Here is a 24,027-nt window from a genome sequence, read left to right as displayed (position 1 = left end):
ATAGTCTGTATGATTTATTATTATGGCTCAACCTTGTGCAGCAAAGTTTGTTCAAATAATAAGTAATACTAGTGAAAGCTCTTCAAAGCTGAACTGTCATTGTCCCAGTATAACTGCTTTCTGAAGGAGTGGCCTCCAATCTCTAAATTGTTTCTGCTTCATGTGAAAGGTTTATTTTCTGACGCTGTTCCTCTAGTTAGTCCATCTTGTGTTCAGTGAGAGATCCCACAAGTGCTTGTGACATTCTCAGCACCGGCATCTATAAAGACCCCCGGTTTGTGCGATTGTCATCTTTTCTTGCTTTCCTGCTGCTGTCATGGCCCTGCTGAGAGTGTCTTCCTACCGTAAGCTGTTTGAGGAGGAGCGGTGGAGCCAGGCTGCAGGACGCTGTGGAGTCCAGGCCAGCTTCACTGCCAGGTCAGTGCTTATAGATTTGAAAGCTTACACACGTGATGTTTTAAACCCTAGATTATGAACATATCGTAATCAGCATAGAATTGCTATTTTGGCATTTCAGAGCATTCCTCCATATAAACTCACAGTTAGAGCAGGACTTCATCTTCATTCAAAATGTTTTGCTATGATTCTCAGAGAATTAATTTATGGTTCACACCTCAAACCAAGAGTAGAAGTTGTTGATGTTGTTGTTGTTGTTGTTATTATTATATGTGACCCTGGACCACAAAACCAGTCATAAGGGTAAATTTTTAAAATTATTTCCATTGATGTATGGTTTGTTAGGATCGGACAATATTTGGCTGAGATGCAACTATTTGAAAATCTGGAATCTGAGGGTGCAAAAAAAAAAAAAAAAGATATTGAGAAAATTGCCTTTTAAAGTTGTCCAAATGAAGTTCTTAGCAATGCATATTACTAATCAAAAATTAAGTTTTGATATTTATGGTAGGAAACTGACAAAATATCTTCATGGAACATGATCTTTACTTAATATTCTAATGATTTTGGCATGAAAGAAAAAATAGATAATTTTGACCTATACAATGTATTTCTGGCTATTGCTACAAATATACCCGTGCAACTTATGACTGGTTTTGTGGTCCAGGGTCACATGCGTAAAAGTTATGGGTTAATACAGTTTTTAAATGTTTTAAAAAGGTATCTTACATTCACCAATGCTGCATTTATTTAATAATAAAAAACGGCAATATTGTGAAATATTACAATGTAAAGTTACTGTTTTCTGTTTTAATATTTTAAATTGTAATTTATTTCTGTGATGGCAAAGCTGTATTTTCAGCAGTCATTACTACAGTCTTCACTGTTCCATGATTCTTCAAAAACTAGTACTCTAAACATTTGAATGGTAGTGTATGCATTGTAAACTACATAGGAATAAATAAATAAAAAAAAAAAATAAAAAAAAAAAACATGTTTAAGATTGACTTGTTTGGATATGATATTTACCTACTGATTGTACCAGAATAATTAGATCATGACACTGGGGGACTCAAATGGCTCTTGAAAAAATGTTATCTTATAAAACTACGGGAGGAAAATCGTTGTTTCTTATACTCTTTATTTTAATTTTTTTATACTGGCAACCAGGAATGCACATCCATCCAAAATCCTAAACTGAATCATGTAAACAGTGACTTCACTCTTTCTTCTTACTTTGAATTCTAAATAAACTACATAAACATGTTATTAGTTAAGCTCTTTTTTGCTTCAGTATTTCCTCTTTTCCTTTAGTATTGTTTGCTTATGCTTGCATAGAAAATAAACAAGCCATTGCAGACATCGGAAAGCTTTCAGTGTGTTTGACAGGGGTGGAGTTTCAGTGCGTGAATGTCCCGAGCTGGATTTTGCTGCAGCTCGTGCCCTAAACAAGGAGGGTGTGGCACGATTTGTCTATGAACGCTCTGTCATTGCTGCCCTCAACGATCGCCTGGCCGGCCTTATCGACGTGGTGAGCCATATGAATATTTTCACATCATACACACCCAAGGTTCTGCTGGGTAATAACCAGCTGTGCTCATGCTGAATCTAATGGGTTCCCTGTGTGTGGCCCAATTATCATATTTCCATGATGTTTAATGGGGTCAGTCATTTGCCTGAGGGTGTGAGGAAAATCATATTAAGGCCATGAAGATGCTGCAGTCACAGTGTCCTCTACTGCGTGGTATAATATGATACAACAGCTCTCAAATTGCTCTTATACGTTACATGTCCTCTACTTTTGTGACTGATTGTAGGTTCGGTGTCTAGAAGAGGAGAATGAATCTTTGGAGGCTGAGATTATTGAGCTGGAGGAGAGGCTGGGGTCAGAGCAGATGTCCACCACCACCGTCAGCATCAGCGGTCCTGTGGACTACAGTCTGGAGGCTGTGATAGAGAGGCTACAGAAAGAGAAGGTACCTCTCAGAAACTCCGGCCTGCATGGTGCTGGATATTTATGCCTCACTTGATGAAATTAAATTGATAAGTCGTGTGTGTTTTCTCCTCAAATGTCATAGTTTCTTTAACACTTGGTTCTTTCATTGCTGCTGGCCTATCGTTTCCCTTAGGAGGAGATTTTATGCAACACGGAGGAGCTGAAGGGTGAGCTGCGGCGTCTGCAGATGAAATATGATCAGGTGGTTGAGCACAAGAGACTCATCCAGCAAGAGCGAGAAGATGTTTCTGTGGTAATGCCATGAATACTGCAGATGTTATTTGATATGTGGTGTATATAAAGGCCCCAAAAAGTATTTGGACACTTTCGCCACATTTAAAGTTGAATTTCACTGCTTTTGATATATTATAATATCAAACCAACTCTTTGAAGAAATGATACATGGCCTTTTCTCAGAACTAACATTTTTACTTTCACTTTTCTTGTTATTTTTGCTATTATTTTTAGAGCAAATGCTCCAAGATCATTTTTAGTGGATCTGTCAGTTCCCCATTTAACACAGAATAAATCACTAGACTAAAGTAAATATGTAGTATATTGCTGGTATATTTTGCTCTATGGACACATTAACTATGGACAAGTTTGACAAACACAACATATCCAGTACTGTTTTATTTTATTTACTGATTCTATTATTATTATTACCATTATTATTAGGTTAAGTTTTTATTTTAGTTTAAGTTTTAGTTATTTTGTAGAGCTTTTGTCATTTTTTTAATATTTCTATTTACCTTTTAACTTTTTTTTTTTTTTATCCCAGTTTTTGTAATTTGAGTACTTTTGTTATTTTTTATTTAAGCTTTTTATTTAATGTTTTGTTTTATTTTAGTTCAGTTACTAAAAATGGTTTTGAATAGTTTTGGTTTAAGTTAACAATAACAACACTGATCCAATCAAAATACCCACATACATTTTGTCTTAATTATGAAAGTTTATCAGGTGTTTTATTATATAAAAAGAGTTTCTCAAGTTTAAAATAAATGTCACATACCTGGTTTGATATTTTAATGTCAAATGCAATCAAATTTATACATTAAGTGTGGCTTGCAGGGCAGTAACACTTACTGCTGTAACCTTATTCATAATGCCACACCTTCCCACCAGATTCAAATCTATGCATTAACACACCAGGATACAGGCTTTTAAAAAAACTTTTGCGAAGTTCTACACTTTCCCCACCACTAGATGGCAGTGTTAGCCTGTGTTGTGGGTGGGGTGGGGTGTTCTGACTCCAGTGGAGGTGTGTGAAAGTCCCTAGAGTGGCACAGCACAGCTGCTGCTCCCAGAACCGCTCTGGAGAGTCCTGATTACAGGCCCTGCTGACTCCCGGCCAGCGGCCACTCTGAAACCCGAGCTGCTTTCTGCAGAAACCACTCCGTCACCCCACAGATGTCAGAGCACATCTCCAGTAAAAGAGCAGATGTGGGAAAGCTTTCACCGTGCCTAATAATTCACTCATTCAGCCTCTCATATCTCCTAGATGCAACAGAGCAGGGCTTAGCTCTCCGGCTGGGCTGAGAGGAGAAAGGAGGGTTGGAGGGAAAGAATAAAACGGGAAGAGAGCCGAAGAGGTAGTCACTAGGATAATATAGAAGTGGGGTTGCAGCTGTATAAATGTACTTTAGAGACATAAGCAGAGGCGTCATGCCCATTCAAAGTGAGGGGGCACGTGCCCCCTCAGATTTCTGAGCCAAGTGGATTTTGAATGCAGCTTCCAAAAGACAAAATAAATGCCAAATAATATTTTTTTATATGTGATACAATCACACTGGTGTGATAAGATCATTCAGTGTGGCAGAGCATCAGCTGCTAAATTCAAATTTGCATTCGCGCTTTGGCTGGCACTGCCCCTGAGCCAGAGACAGACACGTTTGTACAGCGCTGCATTATAACCAATCACACACGATTCTGTTGAGCTTATAAATGCAATGGCCAATCAGAGATGTTCAGATGAATCATCACTGAAACTCTGTGTTTTGTTCACTTGATCGCTTACGAATATAAGTAAGATATTCATTTCACAGTGTAAACAGCTTCAGTGATTTTAATGGAGTTTTTGAGAGTACCTGAACTCTGATCTTATTTGATAATGTAATGTTCTTTAGCCTACTCTCTGTAAAATAGAAGTGTTATAATTAGTAACTTACAATAGGGCCTATTGTTATTAAATTCACATTAAATACAAAGTCAGTCGTGTTTATGGCATATGACACCCATATCTGGTACTTAAGTAAAAAGTCGGGGTTTTATGTGTAGTTAATAGATTACACTATTAGTCTACTTTGTCCATCACCATTTATTGATCAAATAACAATCTATGAAGGTGCAAAACGCATCTACTTACACATATTTGAGAATCTGGATATTTCCTAATATAGTTAACACGTTTGGAAATATTTTGAATAAAAAGGAAAAAGATGAATAAAACATAAGCCTACATCAGTTATACAGTGCTATCATGGGGCTGTTGTGTGTCGCATGACCCCCCCACGTGCCCCTCAAAAATCATGAGTGCATGACGCCCCTGGACATAAGCATGCATTTTTGTATCTTCACTAGTTTGAATTCACTAATCTGGTATTAACTGGCATTTTAAGCGATGATAATCATTAAATGAAAAGAAAATGGCATGAGAAAGCATAATTTTAAGCATCTAGATGGAATGCATCCACCATAGTGAAGTTTAGCCCTTCGGCGATGTGGAATAGAGGAAGCAAATCAGCATCGAAACGCTGTCTAGACTCTCTCCAGTACTGGGCTTGTGTTCACGCTGAGATAACGGGAACAGCGACCACTGTGCCAATTCTGGGCTCCAGGGAAGCGTGTGTGCAATGCGCTTCCTCTGCCGCCCAGACCCACCGTCACACTGCAGCATTCACATGCAAATGCTTTTATTCTGAGTAATTGAATTCATCGCCAATTAATCAGGCATTTAAGATACCCAGATGAGACGAATAAAGCACAGCTTTGTCTGAACGTTGGATGTCGGGCTGCGTATGTGGATCTCTTCTTTCCTGCATTGCAGTCTTTGCTGTGGCAAAACCTGGTGGCACTGATGATGCTCACGATAGAAGATGTTGAGGGTAAGTGCTTGGTGTTTGAATTGACCTCTCTTTCCGTTGCCCCGCTCAGGAGGTGGATGCAATTACCACTGACTGCCTGGCCCTTCGAGAGCAAGTGGCCATCTATGAGGAGCAGCTGGCTGCCATGGAGAGGCAGCATGAGACGGTAAGGCCATGTAGAATATTGCGTCAATAACACTTCTTCTTGTTACTTCTTAGTTGTGATCAGGAAAGGCAACTTTACCTTAGACCTCTGAATTCTTGGAATGGTCTTCTGGGGGTTTCGCCATTTAAAGCGTCTCCTCTGATTGTAAGGGGAACAGGTTTTGCGGAATGGAGACTGACAGGAAACATGGTCCCTCAAAACATAGAATGAAAAAATATAGTATATGGGGAGTCTGCTGGTACTCAAGTGCTGGAAACAGAAATATCCGTTGACCTCCCTCTGGGACGTGCGGCATAACTCACAGTTCAGGCGTATGAAATGAAAACAGAAGTTCTTCTTGTTTTATTAACTGCTATTATTATCTTGATACATCTGCCGCTCTCTCATTATTCATGTTGAGGAGAACAAGCTGAGACTTGGACTCAATCTCCTTTTCATGAACACTTCATCAGGCTCAGATTAATGAACGGCTGCCCTTTCTCGCATGGGCAGATATTGTTACCTGAGGAGAAACCGAAAGTCATAATGTTGTTTTGTCCACAGAGGCTGGAGAAATTGTGTGAGCCCAGGACTCCGGATGAAGGTTCTCCTACTGTATCCCTGCAGTTCCCCTCCTTTGATATCACTCCAGCCATCATGGGCATCAAGGAGTATTATGGCACACTAGTTGAGAGCCTCAAGGTGAATTACACATAGAGACATAGACTCTGTTAATGACTATTGACACTGTGAGGACAAGCTAAATTGACAGCTTTTCTAGCAAATACACTGCTGTTTTTTTTAATACATTTATTCAGCAAGGATGCACTTTATTAATTAAAAGTGACAGTAAAGACAGTGAGAATGTTAATAAATGAATGCTGTTCCTTTGAATGTTTAATTAATCAAAGAATCATGAAAAAAAAAATGTTGTGGTTTCCACAAAAATATTAAGCAGCACAACTGTTTTCAACGATAATAATACGAAAGGTGTCACCAAATCAGCATTATTAGAAAGATTTATGAAAGATCATGTGGCACTGAATACTGGAGTAATGGCTGCTGGAGTTGCCATCACAACAAATTACATTTTAAAATATTTAAAGATGCAATAATGTTTAACAATTTTGTACTGTAATTTTTTACTTTTGATCAAATAAATGCTGCCTTGACTTCTTTCAAAGAGACATATAAAAACTTAAGAGTTCGAGTAAGGCTGTTAAAAGTAAACAAAACCAGGCCTAAATGTGAACTTAATTATTTTTTAAAGCACTTAAATGAAGTAATTAGTTTAAAAATATATTATTTGAGCTGTAAAGATGTCTAAATAAATAATATTTATATTGTGTTTATAATTTTTGCAGTGAGAGTATTATTTTGTTTTATTCTGTCAGTTATTTAATGATTATTTTCTTTGGTAATCAACATTTTCACATTCTGTCAGTTGAATTTTTATAAACTTGAAACATTCCTTTTAAAGGATTGGTTCACCAAAAAAAGTGCTTTATTCCATGACAAAGAAAGGAAGAAATGTAGCGCAATTCTCATGCTGCTCTTTTTCATATTACAAAAGTGAATGGGGATGGACACTATCAAGCACTGCAAAAAGCCCCATATGCCTTGCAAATGATGACAGAATCATCCTGTTGGGTGAACTAACCTCTTAACACATCTCAGTGTAGCTGGTATGCTTGTTTTTTCCTTCCTCTTTCATACTTTAATTCAGGGCACAGTTTTGTTTGACAGAGAACTCTGTCCACATCTAGCACAGAGCACTATTGTCCCCTCTGTGTTGTTTGAGGAGTGAGGGCTCTCTAAAGGTCATCCTACAGCATCAGTGCCCTTTAACCCCATTTGCCCCAAGAGTGGCTGCTCTCGACCAGGGTCACGGCAGTAATCAGAGCTCTGGAGCTCTTCCCAGGCTTCTATGCAGAATGAGTCTGGAGAGGAGAAGACAGCACCACTATAAGAAGACACTGGAGAGCCTCTATAGGCTATTAGAGAGTTCTAGTGTGTGTTTGTGTGTGGGTGTAAGATAAGCAGTCCAAGAACAACTCCTGCTCTTGTGCCAAAAGTTGTACATGCACAAAAACCAGCTCACGCTTGCACAAACACATCCTTTACCACCCTTCTCTATTTTCATTTGCTCTGCTTTTCTATTCATTGCTCTCTCTCTCAGGTGGTCTCAGAACCAAAAACTGCTTTGTTTCATTAGCGCCGCACAAAGTCCAATTGTTTCGCTCACAATTGATATTGATTGGGATTTGGGGGGAACAGTAATTGGAGGCTGATTTTTGACTGGTTGCACCTGCTCACCTGATGGGCCTTCATTTGCTCTTCTTTCTTCTGGGAATAATCAGTGATTCATCTTCACTGCCTGCAGTCTGCAGAACTTAATGGGTGGTAACTCTTCTTCAGAGATGGAAAAAACTTAAAGCTGTGAACCTTTCCTGCTTTTCAGTTTGAGTTCAGAGCCTCGAGTGCTGCCGCCATCGATGCCGCAGGAAAGGAGAAGGAGGAGCAGCTGGCTGAGTTGACAGGAGGGAAAGTGAAGGACATCTCCAAAGAGACTGACGTGAATGTCCTCAAGAACTTGGTGAGTGAGTTTACCCTCAACGACACACTTCTGCTTCAGCGACACAGCTTTGAACCATCAAAAGACTCTCCAGGGCTCCAGACTGCCACCAAAATGGTCACAAATTAGACAAAAAACAAAACCCTTGGACAATAATTTCAATTTTAGTCAACTTTGGTGGCAATCTGCCTAAACTAAAACTAAGTTTTGTAGATGATATCTCATTAGAGTGCACACAACTGTTTCCTCCATGAAATAATGAACACCGTCTGATTTATCAACAAATGATTCGTATGAACCAGTACAGAATGGTCTTCAACTTGCATATGAGTTAGCAGATTGAATCAGACTCACTTAGTGAATCGATCAGAGCTGCATTTCCCAAAAGCTTCGTAAGCCTAAGTTGATCATAGCTCCATTGGTTTCAAAGGGTCTACGATGTTCTTAAGCTTACAATGCTTTTGGGAAATGCAGCCCAGAACTGTTACTGAGCTCACAAAATTGTCATTATTATTCATGATTCTAAGCGAACTGGGAACTTATTTGTTGTAATGAACAGTATTTTAATCACAGTTAAAAAAAAAACAACAAAAATAGTTTTGTCTTCATCAGACAAGTAGGCTGAAATGTCACTGTTTTTGAAGAAATAATGTTAGATTTATATTTGTAGAATGAGTGTTGCACTTTTCTAGAGATTAAATATAAATTATTTTTTTATAATTTGATTGTAATTTAATTTATATATTTTATACAAACAGGTAGAAATATTTGTAAAAAGCAGAAACATTTATGTCACAAAAACAGTCAGGATTGAGTTGCATTGAAGTGGTTTGCACTGAAACCATTTTAACTATTCTGTAATTTGTAAAATAAAGTCATTTGGCTCTTAAATGTTTAATTTTAGGAGACAGACTCCCTAGTGAGTCTGTTATTGTGCAAACAAAAACGAGCCTTTGAGGGATAGAGGTACTTGTCCATATTTGTCTTGCTGTTTTGTGCTCTTGTAATCTCTGTGGCCACAGAACAAGGAAGGGATTTGGCATTAAAATGTGGTTGTGACTCTCAAACCTGTGCGGTGTGTACATGGCCACTGCTTAACTCAAATGATTGACCTGAACACCCACCACCTCAACAGCTCAGCATCAGATTTGAGTTCCCGTGTCAGCCCTAATGCTGAAAATCAGCGTTTAGGAGAGCGGGCAAAAGCTGAGGCGTTTTTGTGGGGGATGGTGTTTCACAATGCAGCGTCCTCAGTCAGACTGACAGCTGAGGAATAAAGTAAGAGAACTCCTGCTGCCCGGAGTGTTTATTCTGAGAGATAGGACCAGGAGCTTGTGAGGAGTGTATAGTCTCTAACAGTGTTTATCTCGCTCACTGTCTTCCATTATGAACAATACATTTCACAGTCTGCTGCCGCACTCTCTCCCCCAATCATAAACTTCATAAACTTCACACATTCCTGCAGTGCCTCGGGAGACAGCAAATCGCACTGAGCCGTAGTAATAAAATCTCACCTGTCAGCCTCCCTCACCGACAGGAAGAGAAACTTTGTTGAAAAAAAAAAAAAAAGAGGCAGGGAAGAAAAAGTGACAAAAGGGAAATCATTCAGGATTTATGTTTGAAATGATTAGGAGCTGTTCTCTGGTTTAGTTTACATTTTGAAGAGCAAGAAAATCGTTGGTCAGCCACAACTGACACCTTTACATTTGAGATAACAAACAGGGCGGTTTGGTTCTAATTATTGTGGTTGTGGTCGTTGCCCCTCTCTTAAAATAAACCGACCGTCTTCATGCACACTGCTCACTCTCATAACACAGGATCCTGTTCACTGATCAGTGATGGACAGTCCTGCTTCCTCCTCTCATACTACATTCTCTCTGTATTTTCTCTCTTCATTTCTCTCTTATCTGTTGTGTTTCTTAGCTTGTGTCAGAAACCTTTGCAGGAAGCCTTCCTACCTTGGAGGCATGTCTGAATCCAGTGTTTATATAACATCCTGTCTACTAAAATCCCTTCAACTGGTCAGTTTTTGAAAGCAGCATAGATGTCTTCTATATGATATCCAATTCCTTCTGTGCATTTCAGTGGTTGGCGGAAAGTATAATGACTTCTGAAGCCGATGATCCCATTTCTGCTGGAAAATGTGTATTGTAGTCAAGAAATATTCAGTATTTATGAAACTCACTTGAATTCATGCGTGTTGTCTTAGAAGCCTATTTGAAGGGTCAGTGAGAAATAAGAGTGTCCAGGAAAAAGAAAAGGCAAATATGTGACCTTCTCCAGGCTAGTTTCAAAATCTAATTATGAGATAAGCATCAAAGTTTGATTTCAACCATTAATTTCACTATGATTTCAATCTTTGATATGGTCTCACTCAGTCAATATTAAAGATATCAAGGTGACATTTTCACAAAATGTTCTTTACCTTATTAAGGATAATTTTATGTTGAAAACAGTAAATCACAAAAAAAAAAAAAACGTGTGCTCTATGTATGTATTAGTTTCATATGGATTTGAAAAACTTATATTAATAAAATAAATACTTAAAAAAAATGGTAAGTAAAAATTACAACTTTTCCATACACCTTGAAGTGAGTGTTTTCAAAAAATATTTTCAGTGTATTTTTTTGAAAAGTAAAAATGCATTATTTTATTTTAACCTTTTACAAATCTCATGAATTATTAATTCATAAATAGTAGGTTTTTGGAGGGTTGGACCACATGCCATTTTACAACCTGAGCTAACCTTGCCTTGTTGTCAAATTAACTGATATTTTAAGACATGAGTATTTTTTTTATTTAATTTAGAATTTATTATGATAATTTTCTGGGGCATGGAATAAAACCCCCCAGATATTATAGCCTCATTACAAATGCGCCAAGGTCAACACATCAAACAGTGGTTCTCAATTCCAGTCCTCGCGTACCACCGCTCTGCACATTTTGTATGCATCTCTTATCACTTCAGACGCTTGTTCTATTCGACCGTAAGTGCCCTGCGAAGTGGACATCACAGGGTATTCCGCCATGATTCCAGTTCGAAGGGAGCGTATATGTTTCATTCAAAGTTGTTCCTACTCAGGGAGTAAGGAGCAAAGAACACTGTGTAGGGAGCATGTCAATCGGAACACAGTTCATGCATGGAGCTCTCTTCTAATGAGCTGGTTATCTGAATCAGGTGTGTTAAACGAGAGACATGCAAAACATGCAGAGCGGTGGTATGCGAGGACTGGAATTGAGAACCACTGTTTTAAGAGATGTGTTGACCTTGGCACATTTGTAATGAGGCTATAATATCTGGGGGTTTTTATTCCATGCCCCAGAAAATTATCATAATGAATTCTAATTTAAATAAAAAAATACTCATCATAGAAGAGCAGAATTCAAATCATTATATGTTTAAATGACATGTTTAATGTAGTTTGAAGTAAATTTTAATATATCAAGACAAAAATGAGAGCTGTGCCACTGACCCACAATTTTCTTAAAATGCTCTCTATGATTGTTTTCTCATTGGTCAGCGGGCAGATGTCTTTGGTTTCGGACACATCCCTAATATACTTGTCGCCCTATCTCTCCTTCCATTAAGGATGGATACTGGTGATCTTGTTGCTCTCTGAGACAGTTTGCCTAAACAAACTGTTGGTGGTGAAATCAGGTCTCGTTTAGCTGTACATTACAGCAGAGACATGGCTAGTTTTCTCTAGTTGGGGGGGCGAAGGGCCAGACCGCCTTACTCTCACTCGAAACCCAGACCAGAGTAACAACCATTTTCATCGGTTGACATATCATCAGCTTGTTAATAACAGAGCTCGGAGCCTCCCATGATCTACCTGAAAGAGAAACAGAGCGTGCAATCTCCATCCATCTCTGACAGCTGACTGTTTAACTTACCTGATTACAGTAATTACTCACAGCAGGGCAGCTCGTGCACAGAGGTGTGGCTGACAGGTCTCTGCGTTGTGTTTGTTGATGGGTGAATATGCAACATGAAACGTCAACTGTTTTCAGACATGTTCCCACAATTGCTAGTTTAAGACCAAAAGAGCCATTAAAACATAATGTTATGTTAAGCTCAGCTCTGTGTTGTCATACATTGTGGATCTGCATCAGTTTATGTTTATGCACAGTGAAAGTCTTTGTTTGGACACTCACATTCATTTTTTTTTTTTTTATTGAATTATTTACCATTTCTCTCATTGTAAAGTCATCAAAGCTATGAAATTATATAAAAGGAGTTATGGAAATTATATAGTGATGATAAAAAGTTAAACAAATAAAACTTTCTTGTTTTTTAGCTTTCAGTTATCCACCCTTTGTTTAGATTATAGCTCTGCACACTCTGGCCAACTTCATGGGGTGCTTTTTAAAGGGTGTTGATGGAGCTCCCGATATATGCTGGATGCTTGTTGGCTCTGGTGTAATATCTTGTCTCATCCATTATTTATTTTATACATTTTTAATAAATAAAAATGCATGCATCAATATATAATTAAGTATTTAGATCACACACATACATTCAGTCAGGTGTGTCCAAATCTTTACTGGTGCTGTATATGGGTGATTTTTAGATTGCAGAGCTGCAGAAAGAGGTGGCAGAGCTGGAGAAGCGTGGAGACGAGTTGGAGGCTGAAATAGAAGCCAGGAAAGCCAAATATCTGGAGGAAATAGAGAAGCTGGAGGTACACACGTTCACTGTTTATATTCTACTGCAGCAGTTCTCAGTATCTCACCACTGTGCTGTCTATGTTCAGAATTACATTTGTCAGCTGGAGGAGGAGGAGGCTGATCTTCAGTTCCAGATGAAGGATCAGAGTGGGGATTATGAAGAACTGCTGAATCAGAAGATGAATCTAGACATAGAGATTGCTGCTTACAGGTGATGCATGTTATGAGAGTCATTACTGCAGTGCTGTGTAAAGGCAAGCATTGCTATTATTATTATTATTGCTCATACATTAACATGATACACTAATGTTCTAAAGTTTAGGGTCAGTGAAATATTGAAATATTTTGGTAAAAAGTCTCATGCTCATCAAAGCTCTTTTATTTGATCAATAATATAGTAAAAAGTGAAAGCTAAGAGTCAAATAATATAGCAATTTAAAATAGCCGTTTTCTATCTTAATACAATTTAAAATGTAGTTTATTCTTGTAATGCGAAGCTAAATTTTTAGCAGTTATTACTCCAGTCTTCGGCGTCTCATGATCCTTCTGAAATCATTCTAATAGGCTGATTTGGTGATCAAGAAATTTTTTTTATTGTTATCATTGTTGAAAACAGTGTCCTGCCTAATATTTTTGTGGAAACCATGATATTTTTTTCAGGATTCTTTGATGGATAGAAAAGTTTAAAGAGCAGCATTTATTTGAAATGGAAACTTTTTGTAACATCATAATGTCTTTTATTCTAACTTTTTAAAAAATATTAATATTTAAAAAAAATAAAATAAATACTGACCCTAAACTTTTGGATTGTTGTGTAAATAATTCAGCTTGCTGCAGAGAGGTGTGCTTTTACCATTAAAAGTAATTATTAAATGGCTATTACTGTTACAAGTGATCAGACCAAGGTATTACCCAGTAGACTGTAAAACAGACAAATCAAAATATCATGTGGTGTTTTAACTTTTTTTTTTTTTTTTTTAGAATTTCCTCATCACAACAAAATAAATTGTTACGATCTATGTATACTTGATAGAATATAATAATGTATAGTTTGATTAATATGCTTCATTGTGAAAATGGTAAATATGAAAATGATAGAGCAAAGACAAAATAAATATATAAATCAAAAATAAAATAACCCATCTCTCTTTAAAATATTAAAATGTGTATATATGTGTATGTGACTCTGGATGACAAAACCAGTCTTAAGTGTAAATTTTTTTCGAAATTGAGTGAATAAGCTGAATAACTAAGCTTTCCGTTGATGTATGGGTTGTTAGGATCTGACAATATTTGGCCGAGATACAACTATTTGAAAATCTGGAATCTGAGGGTGCAAAAAAATCCAAATATTGAGAAAATCACCTTTAAAGTTGTCCAAATGAATTCTTAGCAATGCATATTACTAATCAAAAACGACGTTTTGATATATTTACAGTAGTAAATTTACAAAATATCTTCATGGAATATGATCTTTACTTAATATCCTAATGATTTTTGGCATAAAAGAAAAATCTATAATTTTGACCCATACAATGTATTTTTGGCTATTGCTACAAATATACCCCAGTGACTTAAGACTGGTTTTGTGGTCCAGGGTCACATATGTGTGTTTAATCATGTCATTGCACTGCAGGGTAAATGAGTGACAATGCATGATGAAGACATACCTAAGAATAATGCCCTTATTCCTGAGGCCAAGATGGGTCACAGGAAGCGCATCCCCTTACAGTTGCAGAAACATGAAGTCATTTCCTGCTTTCCTTAACATGTTTTTTTTTCATGGCATCACCGGATTGGGAACACTCCCCATCTCCACTGATGTATGTGGCATGACGCATCCACCACGTAACCTTAATCCTTTGAAATGCCCCTAAAACAGAGCTTCCTGCCCCTAGAGGTTTATTATAAAGTGACCAGTTTACAAACAATAGCTCATCAAAATGGACAGAAAAAGACTGTTTTGTATTAGTCGACAGGCCAGGCTGCTGATGCCTTCTGGCCCTTGCAATAAGATATACTAATTTTTCTCAATATAACAGTTTCATATTACTGCTGATTTCTCATCCTTGATGAATAAGAGATGAAGGCTTGGCTTGTATGTTCTTGCAGATTTTAGAGAGCTGTCTGCTCCACAAACCCCTAATGGCACTGTGCTGCCATCTCCATTGCCATTTGGCTTGTGAAAACTCCCAAATGTAGTTTTTGCCAGATGCCAGTTGTCGATATGTATCTCTGATGCCACATTCAGCATCATTATTAGTTTAAAATGTTATATAGACTACACCATTTATCCAAGCATCTGTGTAGCCAACAGTTGCTTAAGATTATCCTTCGTTTTGTGCTACATTGAACCCTGTGACAATGAGTTTGGGTTTGTAATAGTTCCCTTAACTCTTCACTTGTGCAGACGAAATTTAGATTTAACATTGCTCTTTCTAGGGTGTTCAGTATCAGATGCCTCAGGCTAACCTTTGGGTCAAATAAAAGGAGATTGAGGGGGGTTTTTTTCTTCTTTTTCTTCTGCAGGGGTTTGGTTGAAGAAGAGGAGGAGAGACTGAGCTGCCTGTAAGATGTAAGAAGAGGTGATGCTTTCTTCTGGACTGAAGCAAACACAAAGAAACACTAAAACCACATACAATTCAACCCTTAACAGCGAGTCTCACAAATCAGGAAAGTAAAGAAAACAGCTGTCAGACACACTTAACCTTCTGAGCAGATGTAAACCTTCACTGACAGATGAACTTCAGGGAGTTCGTGCAAGCTCATTGATAACGGGTCAGTGGCAGGTAACCTCGGGTCTTCAAGAATCACTGGATCTGTGCAGCAGTGGGAGTGTGTTGAGAGTGATGGGGGATTTTCAGCACTGGAATCTTCTATTTGAAGTTTCATAGTCCCTGTCACTGAAACACATACATACCCTACTGTTGAAATGTTTGGGGTCAGTAAGATTTATTTTCTTTTTTTTTTAAGAAACACAGTACAGTTTATGCAGCAAGGATGCATTAAACAAAAGTGATGATAATGACATTTATAATGTTACCAAAAACTTCTGTTTCAAATAAATGCTGAACGTTCTATTAATCAAAGAATAATTTTCATGCATAATTTTCTTCCAAAATATTAAGCAGCACAACTCTTTTCAACATTAATAATAAGAAATGTTTCTTGAGCATCAAATCAGCATATTAGAATGATTTCTGAAGGATCATGTGACGCTGAAGACCGGAGTAATGATGCTGATGAGAAATTCAGCTTTGTGAACACAGGAATAAATTACATTGTTAAATATACTGAAAAAAAAAAAAAGTTACTTTAAATTGTAATATTTCACAAAGTTACCTTTTTTTTTTTTTTTATCAAATAAATGCAGACTTGGTGAGTGTAAGAGACTTCTTTTAATAACATTAAAATAAATCTTACCAACCCCAAACTTTCCTTGTGCTCTGTTGAATCTTAACCTTTCCTGTACGGTCCAAACATTGTTTTAGAGCATTTACATGCACTTTAAAAGTTTCAGTCGGAATAAAAAAATAATTTGTCTCTTTTTTTTTTTTACTGCTTTAGTCTGACTGAAATTGCACCGGCACGGTTTTGTTGTTCGGACTCATGAGACATAGGTAATGAAATTGTTGCTTGATTTCATCCACCTTATATCCGCACTACCAGTGTATTCAATCCTTCAGATATTCAATTACGTATTTATGTCATGTATACATGGACAGAAAAGAAAATGTAGCTTGACTATTCAAAATTATGCCAAAAAAAAAGTTGGATATAAACTTACCGACGGACACTTAGTTAGACAAAAATTGTCTTCAATGTAAAATTCATTGACTTGTTGGACATTTTGCCTGTCTTTTATCAACTGCAGCTCGTTTTAAATTGAAAATACTGACTCTCTTTGATGCAACAACTTACACCATTTAAATAAATATTTGCCTTTGAAATCAATCAGTCTTTTTCCTCATCTTTCTGAACTCTTAAGTTCAGTACATTTCACTTTTATGGGAGTGTTATGTGCCGACATGGACTTGAAAGAGACCACAATCATCCTTCTGTCAGTCAAGTGCCATATCGTTTCACCACCTTTGAAGTCTTGAAATGGAGCGCTGTGGAGTTTTACCCAGCGAGCACTTCAATCTTCATTCATACTGACCCTCACTTGTAAGCACCCCGCGCTATTAACCCCATCAGAGGCTTGTTGTTATCTGTGCATTTAAGATGAAAAATGCAGCTAATAATGGATTAGATAAGATTATCCAGGAACCGTGAATTCCTGTTGAACTGAAGCCCATCCGTAAGGCCTGCGGTGCAGCTGAACTGACCTGTGCAGCCAAACTGACTCCTTTAATTCGGTGGATATGAAACATGGGCAGCAGGAGAGGAAGTCGCTCTGTCTTTGGGGCCCTTATTTTCACTGCTGAGGTACTTAGTCATTCTTGTTGCCCAAGGGCACCAGATCACCCTGAACCTCCCCCTCTTTAAATACTCACCCAGCCCAAAGCCTTCTGGGTGCTTGTGATGAAGTATGAGACCCTGGGCCTGGTCTGCTGGCCTGTGGGGATTTTGGTTTGCTTCTGGCCTTTCCTGAGGTTTGACAATGGAAGAGGGGAGGATCTGACATCAGCAGCGGGGAGCAAAAGGTCATGCGGGAATATTTGGCAGGGCATTTTTTTTACTCAATGCTCATTGTCTTTCTTTCTGTTTTGCATCTTTTTTCCAGCTTGTTGCTGTCTCTAATGTGATGAATATTGTGTTCTCATTACTCGCTAATTTGTTTACTGCGTGCTGATGTACCTCAAATTAAATTTGATCAGTTAAAACGTTTCTTAAACACGGGTAATGCATTTTTAAATCAATTTGTGCTACATTGTTAATTTCGTAGGGATGGTTTGTGAGTCATTTACAATTTCGTAATTTCAATTTTCTCAGTTTGAAAAACGTATCCAGATTGAAAACAACTGATTAGAACAAAAACAACTTCTCATTAAAACTAGAACTGAATGATTTTGCTGATGATGGCAAGGTTGGACATGATGTATTGGTATGGGAGTTTCAGCCCTCGTTTTGACCCAGTGGACCCTTATGGGACGTTTGAGGGGCTATTAACCCCTTGTAGACCAGCAGTGACATTGAGAGGTCAGAGGCCGCTCTTCCTTTTAGCTTTCAGACCTTGACAACTTGGCATTAGGGGTCAGTCATCAAAGCTGAGGTTTGGGTCAGCGGTCAGTGACACCCCTGACCTTTTAATCCTGATGGCCTTGATGAGAAGTGAAAATGGAGGCAGAGATCGATGGAGAGACATCTATGAATAACAAAGATTAAACGGCAGCTCTTAATCTTTACTAATACTAATGCTTATGAAAGTTTACACACCTGAGTCTGGTTGGACAGTGTTATTGCTACCCACACGTCCAGCATTTGTGTAAGCATGCATGAATACACTGACGTTAATAATAAGGCTTAGAGTGAGAATAATGGGGTCAATCGCACCCATGTCAGATAACTAAAAATAAGGAATTATATTTTGAATAAGGAATTATAACGAAGCATTTTGAGGCATTTATTTTTTAATTTATTGTGACTTTTTTTTTTTTATGTAGTAATTCACAATATTCTCAATGATGATTGCCATTATTCTCATTACTGCAAATATAATATCATAGCATTTTTTACAGTCATACTACAGTGATAGTATATACATATTTAATTAAAGATAGATGAATGTATTTGTATATAATATTAAATATTTAAACAATTTAGTATAAAGACATCTAATTTTGTTTATTTTAAGTTTTAAAAAAATATATAATGTCACAATGGAAAAAAAAAAAAAAATCATAATGGTACTAAAATTAATGTCTGTCTTTTGATTTCGGTGTGAAATGAGACCAAAGGTTTTGTGAGATTTACCCAAAGAGTCAAATAATGTCATTTGCTGAGCAAACAGCTTTCCACACATGGTACAGGGAAAGTTCACATGAAAAATGGACATCCAACCTTGTATAAAGTAGTCATTGGCAATACCTTATGATATTTGAGCCAAACAGAACATGCGGTTTCATTCATGAAAAATTGGATTAGGAATTCAAGGTAATGTTCACTAGAGAGCAACACGTATGATTCAATCCAGCGATCACCTCTTGATAGACACTCTTAGACATTTTATCCCAACCTGACTGACTGAACAAATAAACACAGTCCCTTTGAAAGAGAAAACTCATTTTTAAGGTTCACGTATGCGGTGCCTACAAACGAGACCAAGCATGTTATTATAGCAAATAAACAATGAGAGGGAGGGGGGAGAGAGTAAAGAAAGAAAATAATGACTGTGAAAATATACAAAAGTGAGAGTCAATTGAGAAAGTATTTCCATAATAAGAACCGAACAAATAATAAATTACAGAGGCCGCTCTCAGCTGCAGGGAATCGGCAAGATGTTGCCAGCCGAAGAAAGAAGGCGTCAATCTTTTACCCTCTCTACTAGGATGATGGAGCTGCCTACATACTAACACTGAGAACACCAAACAACATCATTCTAGCTCAAGGTTGTCTTTATTTTTTCATGTTCATTCTTCTGCATAGGTGCGAAATATTGTTTTGGTTCACATTTGACAAAGAATTTCATCATCCATGAAGTAACCTTGGTATGACAGTCTGTGTACTGTATATTTTCTTAGTTATTGTAACATTTGAATTTAACTGGGATGTCGTAGGTTAATGATTTTCCACTCAGTGACTTTGAAGGGATAGTTCACCCAAAAATGAAAATTCTGTCATTTAACAATTCGTCTCCTCCTCGTAACCCTATAGCGCCATTTTGGAGAGTATCACATAGGTAAACAACGCATGTATGTGGATGCATTGTTTACGTTCAGATCAAAGTGTAAACAACATAAACAGCGTATTGGCACATAACATCTGGTGTTTGGAGTGTGGAGTAGACTAATTGTTGAATAAAGTCGTTATTTTTGTTTTCGTTGCGCACAAAGTATTTTCATTTCGGTTGAAACACTGATGTCACATGGATTATTTTAACGATCTCATTGCTACGTTTCTGAGCCTTGATCGTGTTAGGATCCTTGCTGTCTATGGGAGGGTCAGACAGCTCTCGGAATTCATCAGAAATATCTTAATTTGTGTTCCGAAGATGAACGCAAGTCTTATGGGATTGGAACGACATGAGGGTGAGTAATTAATGACAGAATTTTCATTTTGTGGTGAACTATCCCTTTAAATGCTCAAGCTCTGGATTCTGATTGACTGACGTTCATTGCCGTTATCATTATAGCTAAGATGTGGTCTTCCATCCTTAGTGAACAGCCTTTACACCACAATAAGCAAGGCTTAGTATATAGTATGCATCATGTACATAGGCATGTTTACCCATAATGCTCTGCTTTGTGTCATACTTAAAAATGTTGTCATCCTTTTAGCTTCATATGCAGTTCTAGCCAGTCTCATCAATCCCTTGTCCTATGATGAAAGTAAATGCATATACAGTGTACATAAAACATTCTCATTCTGTGTTATGTTAAAAATAAACTTTCTTGTAGCATCTGCTTTTATCATCACAGCAATTATTAGTATTTATATGGAGTGAAAAGCAGGATATGAGTTGTATGAATCCCTAAATATGGGTTTGCATGCTTCTTACTAAATCCTTCGAAGCCATTTCCTTTCTTTCGTCTCACTGAGTTTGATACAGCATTAGCCTGAAGGTACGACTGCTGCTGGATCTTAAACAGACTCTGAAATGATTTTCCACTAGTTACTCATTCATCTTACTCCATATACTGGTCTGGTTCCTCTCAGAGCTGACAGGTCGAGCAGGTAACCAGAAGATAGTTGTAGTTTGTACTGACTCGAGTGTTAGTATTCAGTTTGGCAGCTGAAGCTGGCATGAGTTGGCACCCCTCTACTCTTAATAGATAATGTTACCAGACATAGGACACATCTTGTATACTAAAGAGATTATGGTAGGCATTATATCCCCTTTTATCAGAGTAAAGCTGCAGGCTAATGTTCCTAAGGAACTTTAACAACATATGGAGCTTATAGTGATTACCAACAGATGAAAAGATACTTACCCTCAACCTCTGAGGTTTATGCAATAGCCATATGGTTTGTAAATATTCGATAAAAGGGTTTGATGAGGTCAAAGTCATCTGTAACCGTTATGTTTTGGTGGAAACTGTGGTCGCCGAGCTTTAGTGGTTACTTGCTGTGAAGTGTTGTCAACTAGCAATATCCAAACTCCACTTGGAGACAAAACAATCTCACCTCGCCTTCGAACAACATCTGCTGCACATTTGGGAGCCATTCCCGCAGTCGGTGCTGTTTAATATTCACAAAGTCTCTGGAATCCGGCTGGTGCGAAAAACAGGAGAACGACCTGGAGGAACACCCAGAAATGAGGGGGTTAAACAGGCATTTTTGAACTCTGGTAATTTGGACGGATGGTAACAGCAATGGCGTTCGGGACTCTTGGGGGGCCCAGAGGCGAGGCCAGACCCGAGGGTTAGCCACACAGGAAGTTTACACAGCAGCATGCCAAATCAAAATCTATTTAATCATCAAACCGAACGAATAGGAGCTGTCCACCAGACACAGCTCGGCAGCTGCCTCAGATGAAGACAAATGTGCTGCGGAGCTGCTGGAGCAAAAGCTAAATGTGTTCAGAGCCTTCATGAAATGGCATAGCTTAGGTGCACACTTTGCAAAGTAATTCGCCGAACCCTTTAAATACAAATTGAAGCGCTTTTGAATGCATTTAATTGTTTGCATATGAGCATTTGCAAAGGGATATTATTTTGCCATTGTTAAAGTTGTAGTAGAGTTGATTCATGCTTTATGGGAATCACTTGCATGTGGAATTGTGACAAACAATGTTAATTGCAGTTTTTAAACTGCACAAACACTTCCCATATGTTTTACTGTAAGCCAAAGACATTAACCTTGTTAAACACACTTGAATAGTGCAGTATGACTTGAATATGAGAGTATGTAATGATTGATGGGCATGATGATGAAAGTTGAATTCCAAGCAGTAGAAGCTCATTGTTTCATTTCCATGTAGGATGAATATAATTTGTTTACGCATATGGATGTCTCTCAAGAGCGCTTGTTTTCTTTGCATGCTGTGTTTGGTTTTCTCATGAATCTGATATCCGAGTTTAAGAATGCGTGTCTCTCAAGAGACAGCAAATAAAGAAAGAAAGGTAACCTAAATAATGCAACCGGTCTGAAATGTATAGACTGCAAGTTATTTCATATGCATGAGAACATCATCTCTTTGTCAACAGCTCCAGTAGTAATCATCAGGATGGTATTAGGCTTCTGGGTGGTATTGTAGCTGAAAAAATCCCTCTTTGGTCCTCAGCCAATGATCATCGGTTATCCTGCAGAGAAGAGAGAAGCGCTTGTGTATGTTCGAGACTGATGCTATAATGGTTGTCTAAACCTGAGGGTGGTGAAGATCATTAAACACCTCCTCAGTCTCTCTCTAAAGGACATCTCTCGTCATGGCAACTATATAAACATCACACACTTTCTCCCGCAGGGTAAATGTGGAAGGAGCATGCAAAGGTGTTACTTCCAGAAGTCCACTAGGGACCGGGACTCTATATACAGTTGAGATATGCAGAGTCAGGCTGTCTAGGTGCTTGTAGAACATTATACAGTGATATAATTTCCTGTTTAAAAGAGAAAATGGGCTCCAAAGGTTGTTCATAATTAAAAAAATCTGAGAGAGCATGTAAAGAGAGAGTATTTAGGCTCCATGGTTTCATACTTTTGAGGTTGTGAGAACTAATGCGAGAAGATCGCATGATCAACAAGGTCTAACAAGGTGTTGACAATCTGCTGAAAACTAGTGGTGAGGAAACTGAGGCTTGCCAAGCTACACGGGCTAACTATAATTTGAAGCAATTCAAAGTATTTCAAAAGGTAGTTAGCTACACTTCAAGTACAAAACTTAACACCTAGAATGAGATCTATAACAGTAGGCTAAATAGTATTGTAGATCTATTCCAGCAATGTCGTACCTCAGTGTCGCTATGATATGAACTACTTTATTCTCACAGGATTGAAATTATTATTAAAACTTCATAGTTACAGTTATTAAAGTAGACCTTGGTGTGAACGGGCTAATGATATAAATTAAAGAGCTGAATTTTTGCATTTTTAATTTAATGAATTTGAATTTTAAGTTGTATTAATTAGGGTGATGGTGTCACACAGGTACATTACCCTGCTGGAAAAAAAAAACAATAGAACCCTGCCCAAAACACAATAGAAAATGTAATGGTTTTAATGGGAATTGTATTGGTTTTAATGGAAACTATAATGGTGTCTACTGGTATGTGATGGGTTCTATTGGTGGGATGTTAAATCCTATTGGGAAAATGCCCAAAACACACTACAAAAAGGAATTTTATAATGGTTTTACTGGAAAAAAGCTAATGGTTTATAATTGTATTTTAATGGAAACCATTGGAATTTCTGTGATGGTTTCTATTGGGCTTCTATTGTTTGTTTGTTTTAGCAGGGTATATTAGGCCTAAATACAACAAACACCGTAAATTACATAACCGAATCGAATTATGACACAGGGACTCGAATTGGTGAATCCTTTTTGTGAATTTATTCATTCATGTTCTGACTGAACCGATAGATTGAATCTTACTTGAATAAACTAGACTTTTCAACACTACAGTACATCTTCAGTAAGATTCTTTAGATGACTCGATTCATTAGAATAAAGAGACTTTACCTAAGAATCCAACGCTATATTTGAGAGGGTGGACCGATTCGGATGAACCGATTCACTACAATGAATCGGACTTGCGTCACATATTTGAGAAAGGGAGTGAACCATTTAGGAGAGCGCATTCGATCGCGCGACCTCGTAAATAAAGTACCTCGTTAATAGAGTACCTCGTTATTGTTAAAATGCGCAGTTATGAAAATACCAGAGCTACTGTCACGCTACTGAAACATGTGGGTAAGTTTATAACACGGTTTAAAACTCTGGCCAAACAAGCCCTTGGGCCTCAAGTGTTTTCATACACTTAAGACAACTAAATTTGTTGATGTTTTTCTCTCTCAACTATTGCAGAGTTCTGTACAATGTGTGTGTTTAGCAGATTGTTGGCCACTT

The 24,027-nt window shown here is 37.7% G+C and overlaps 1 protein-coding gene across 1 annotated transcript; it reads left to right on the top strand.

Moving 5' to 3' along the window:
• Positions 1 to 79: 79 nt before the first annotated feature.
• Positions 80 to 16,800, top strand: vimr2 (vimentin-related 2). Its single transcript, XM_058797754.1, has 10 exons — positions 80 to 417; positions 1,786 to 1,927; positions 2,214 to 2,372; positions 2,526 to 2,645; positions 5,546 to 5,641; positions 6,185 to 6,322; positions 8,082 to 8,216; positions 12,767 to 12,877; positions 12,950 to 13,074; positions 15,393 to 16,800. Exons 1-10 carry the CDS (start codon positions 317 to 319, stop codon positions 15,433 to 15,435), a joined length of 1,170 nt encoding a protein of 389 aa, XP_058653737.1. The 5' UTR covers positions 80 to 316; the 3' UTR covers positions 15,436 to 16,800.
• The last annotated feature ends 7,227 nt before the right edge of the window (positions 16,801 to 24,027 follow it).

Source organism: Onychostoma macrolepis, chromosome 14 (genome assembly GCF_012432095.1).
Source record: "Onychostoma macrolepis isolate SWU-2019 chromosome 14, ASM1243209v1, whole genome shotgun sequence".
NCBI lineage: Eukaryota > Metazoa > Chordata > Actinopteri > Cypriniformes > Cyprinidae > Onychostoma > Onychostoma macrolepis.
The sequence above is the reverse complement of the archived record's forward strand: the minus strand, read 5'-3'. Positions and strand labels throughout refer to the sequence as shown.